The 3608-nt window shown below is 36.8% G+C and overlaps 1 protein-coding gene and 1 long non-coding RNA gene across 2 annotated transcripts; one reads left to right on the forward strand and one right to left on the reverse strand.

Moving 5' to 3' along the window:
* The first annotated feature begins 30 nt into the window (after positions 1-30).
* Positions 31-1687, forward strand: LOC122343158. The gene is made up of 3 exons (XR_006250674.1): positions 31-224; positions 431-532; positions 652-1687. It is a non-coding gene; the product is annotated as an uncharacterized LOC122343158 (long non-coding RNA).
* Positions 1171-3499, reverse strand: LOC122343120 (zinc finger and SCAN domain-containing protein 12-like). The gene is made up of 2 exons (XM_043237470.1): positions 2982-3499; positions 1171-2832 (listed from the first exon to the last, which is right to left on the reverse strand). The coding sequence occupies exons 1-2, from the start codon at positions 3295-3297 to the stop codon at positions 2489-2491; spliced, it is 660 nt and encodes a 219-aa protein (XP_043093405.1). The 5' UTR covers positions 3298-3499; the 3' UTR covers positions 1171-2488.
* Positions 3500-3608: the final 109 nt, after the last annotated feature.

The following is a 3608-nucleotide window of genomic DNA, read 5'->3' on the forward strand; positions in this document are numbered from 1 at the left end:
ATATTTATAATAACTTAGTAAAGTAATATTTTTAATATTACTTTCACTTTCATTTTTGTCCTGAGAACATTACGACGCAACATGCCTAATCAATGCTTTAAGTTGTACTTATTGCACGATTCGTTTGTTTTTACGCTCCAAAATCTGCCAATCATTGTTCTGTAGAAAATGTACAAGTGTATGATCTGACCGACGATCTCAGCGAGGAGGAAAATATTCTAGAGGTGAGAAAACTGTTATGTTAATAAATTTCATACCACGTTTGCGTCATAAAATACCAGTCAAATATGCTAAACATCTGTAATAAGGCGATTAAAAATCAGGTAGGTCAGCATAAAGACAGTACTGCCTCATGGAGCTATAGTTCTGGCAGTAGTACTGTATTAAACTTACCAAATTATTTATTGTATCTTCTGTCTGGTCTGTAAAGGTGCCATCTCCGCCATCTCGAACTGAATCAATAATGAATAACAAATCTATAAGCAATTTTGGAACCCAGGAAGATGAAAACAAACTATATCCCACAAACACAGTAAGCACTGTTTATTTGCTGCATTTCATTGCAATCAATGGCATCTGAACCAAACTCAACATGGTGTCATGAGGTTTAAAATCTTTATTAATTTCCACACGTCTTGCATTTTCCCAAAGTGCCCGGTTTGTTTCTCTGCACTTAAAGCCGCATGTATAAAGGGTACTACTGGACTGCTTCAGTGCACTCGATGCCCGAGCACTCAGCTCCTGTGCGGCTCCTGCCTTTACCCCACGACCTCAGCCGCCTGCACCAACAAGCTGTGCCCCCTCGTCTCCACACTGCTAACCTGCGACTTGGTATCAGATTCAAAGAGCAAAGTGTACGGTTGTCCAACGTTCAGAGCCTGTCCCAAATGTCACAATCTGATTATGCATGAAAAAGGATGCAAGTTTGTAACATGCAGATCATGCCTTCACCGGTTTTGTTTCATCTGCTTGCAAGGTGATTGTAGCAAAGATAAAGAAAAGTACTGGAATCTTTTTTGCAAAAATCCAAGAGCAAAAAGACAGAGATTTATGTCACCACAATCCTAAACAGAGATCCTTCACACTGGATAATATTGTCTAAGATCCAAATGATTAAAAGATTTGTTAATATAGAATATAGATGCTATATAGAAGCAAACAGTAACAAAATTCATTTCACAAACTAATTTAATCTGCAAAACAAAAATAACATTGCATTGAGCCCATTTTTCCTCTGTGCTTTGAATCTATGCTGTGCCATATACCTAAGATGAACTTTAGTTAGCAGGTCTTCTATATTACTTGCCTTTTTCCCCTTGCAGTTGTAGTGTTTTTCTTTATTTCATTTATTATGTTTGTGTGGTTTGAGGGGTCTTCACAAGTTAGAAATGGAGAGAATGTCTCCATTTTAAAGATTTTGATGGTTGGTATAACACTTGTTGATTTGTGAAGATCAAGTACAAAAGGGTTCAAGTTCAGATTAATCCTGAGCACCATAACACAGATGGCTAAAGGCTGGAAGACACTACATGACTTTTAAAATTTGAACAGATTTTAAAATGCTAGGCATCATACATTTTTCCAACTTTGTAAATAGTCTAATGAACTACATGTTTCTACATGAAGTCTTGTAAGATATTCCAGACCTTAGAAATATTATATAAAATTTGCTATTTTTTTTCCATCACTTCATCTCATTCTTTCAAAGTGTGATTCAATCTAACAGTATTCGTATTAAAGTCTTGTCAGGCACTTCAAATCACCGGGAAATACAGATATTTTTGAAAGGCATTAAGGTATAACCGATATCCATTAGACACATGCTTTTACCTAAAGCAGGGATTTCATAGACAAGGAATCCAGGATCCATTAATATCATCTCAAAGGGATTTTTCAACCGGAAATTTAAATTCATGTAATTTCAAACCCATTACACTTTGTTTATTCTTTGAAAAGCATATTAAATTCTATAATAGTGTTGGTTAAATCTGTTCAGTGTCCCTCCACTGAAAGTCTAGGTAACTAAAACCTCTAACTCAGGCTAAAAGATCCAAAGAGTCCACGCATATGAATCAAGAGGTTTGATCCAATGTTATGTGGATTCTACATATAAACACACAAACATAAAGTGCATCACAAATGGTAAACCATCACATGGAAGCTACAATAAACCTCATTGATAAAGCTTCTGTGTTTACCAAATGCTATGTTCTATGTATGTGTGCGCTGATTATTGTTAAGATGTAAATAAAAGGCTGAAAAAATGATTTATTATTTAATATTTATTAAGTAATTTTACTCCATTTTGGTTCTTGTAAGTTTTGGTTAACTTGACTTTTAATAGAGGGACAGAAACCACTCAGATTTCATTAAAAATATATTTACATTAAATGTCAAATTGGGTGAACCATCTATTTAATGACCTTTCCTTTCCTGGGATAACCCTATAGACATGACTACAATAGACAGTGCAATTATACGACTGTTGTCATGAACACTGATGGAACTTCAAACCACCATCATTCCTAAACTTTTTCCCACACTGATCACAAACGTAAGGTTTCTCTCCCGTATGGATGCGAGAGTGCCGCTTGAGTGTCAGTGCGTGACGAAAGCGTGCGCTGCAGATGGAGCAAGTGTACGGCCTCTCTCCCGTATGGATCCTCTGATGGATCTTGAGATGCTGCTTGCGGTTAAAGTCTCGCTCACAGAGGCCGCAACGATACAATCTTCGGCCGGGGGGAAATGCATGGCGCTCGGGAACTTTGTAATTGTTGTTGTGGAGCTTCGGGAAGTGGCTTTGATGACCTGAGCTTGAGGATGACAGGAAATCTTGGAAGCAGAGAAAAGCAAAAATACATTAAAGAAGTCTTGTATAAAAGGCATACATCCTTGCTTAAATGGAGTATTTAATAACATGATATTTTTTGCAAATCAGAATCAGACCCACTAGCACAACATATTAGATATACAGTACTTACCTAGGGATTGATTGGTGGACTGAAAGTGCATGTTTGTTTGGCAGCTCTCTGACTGCAATGGCTCAGGTCTCCAGTCTTCCAGCAGTTGAGACTGAGCCAGAGAAAGTCTGTCTGAGTTAGGCTCCTCCACTACAGAGAGTGTTACAGGGATTGGTTCTCCATATCCCTCCTCTTTTTCTACTTTTACAGCCACTTCAAGGGATGACTCCTCACTCAACACACTTGTATCTGTTCCAGCACTTCCCTGCTCAGTTTTGGTCATACTGTGTAGCTCATTCTTGACGTCTAAAAAAGAAACCGTCTCATTAAATTTCATGAATACTGTCCAAACCGCACGGTAGAAACATTTGTTACATTTATGTAAAACAGGCAATTGTGGCAGAAATTTACCACTAAAAATACTGAGCTATAACAGGATGGCTGGTTGGTACCTGTATATTTTCATACACAAATTTAAGCAAAACTTTTATTTTCAATGCGATTAATCATTTGACAGCACAAATTGAGACTTATCAGAATAATTTTCCTAACCTACTATACCAATATAAAAATGCAAAGAAAATTAAAATATATCACACACACACACACACACACACATATATACATATATATATATATATACATACA

The sequence above is a fragment of the Puntigrus tetrazona genome, chromosome 4 (genome assembly GCF_018831695.1).
Source record: "Puntigrus tetrazona isolate hp1 chromosome 4, ASM1883169v1, whole genome shotgun sequence".
Lineage (NCBI taxonomy): Eukaryota > Metazoa > Chordata > Actinopteri > Cypriniformes > Cyprinidae > Puntigrus > Puntigrus tetrazona.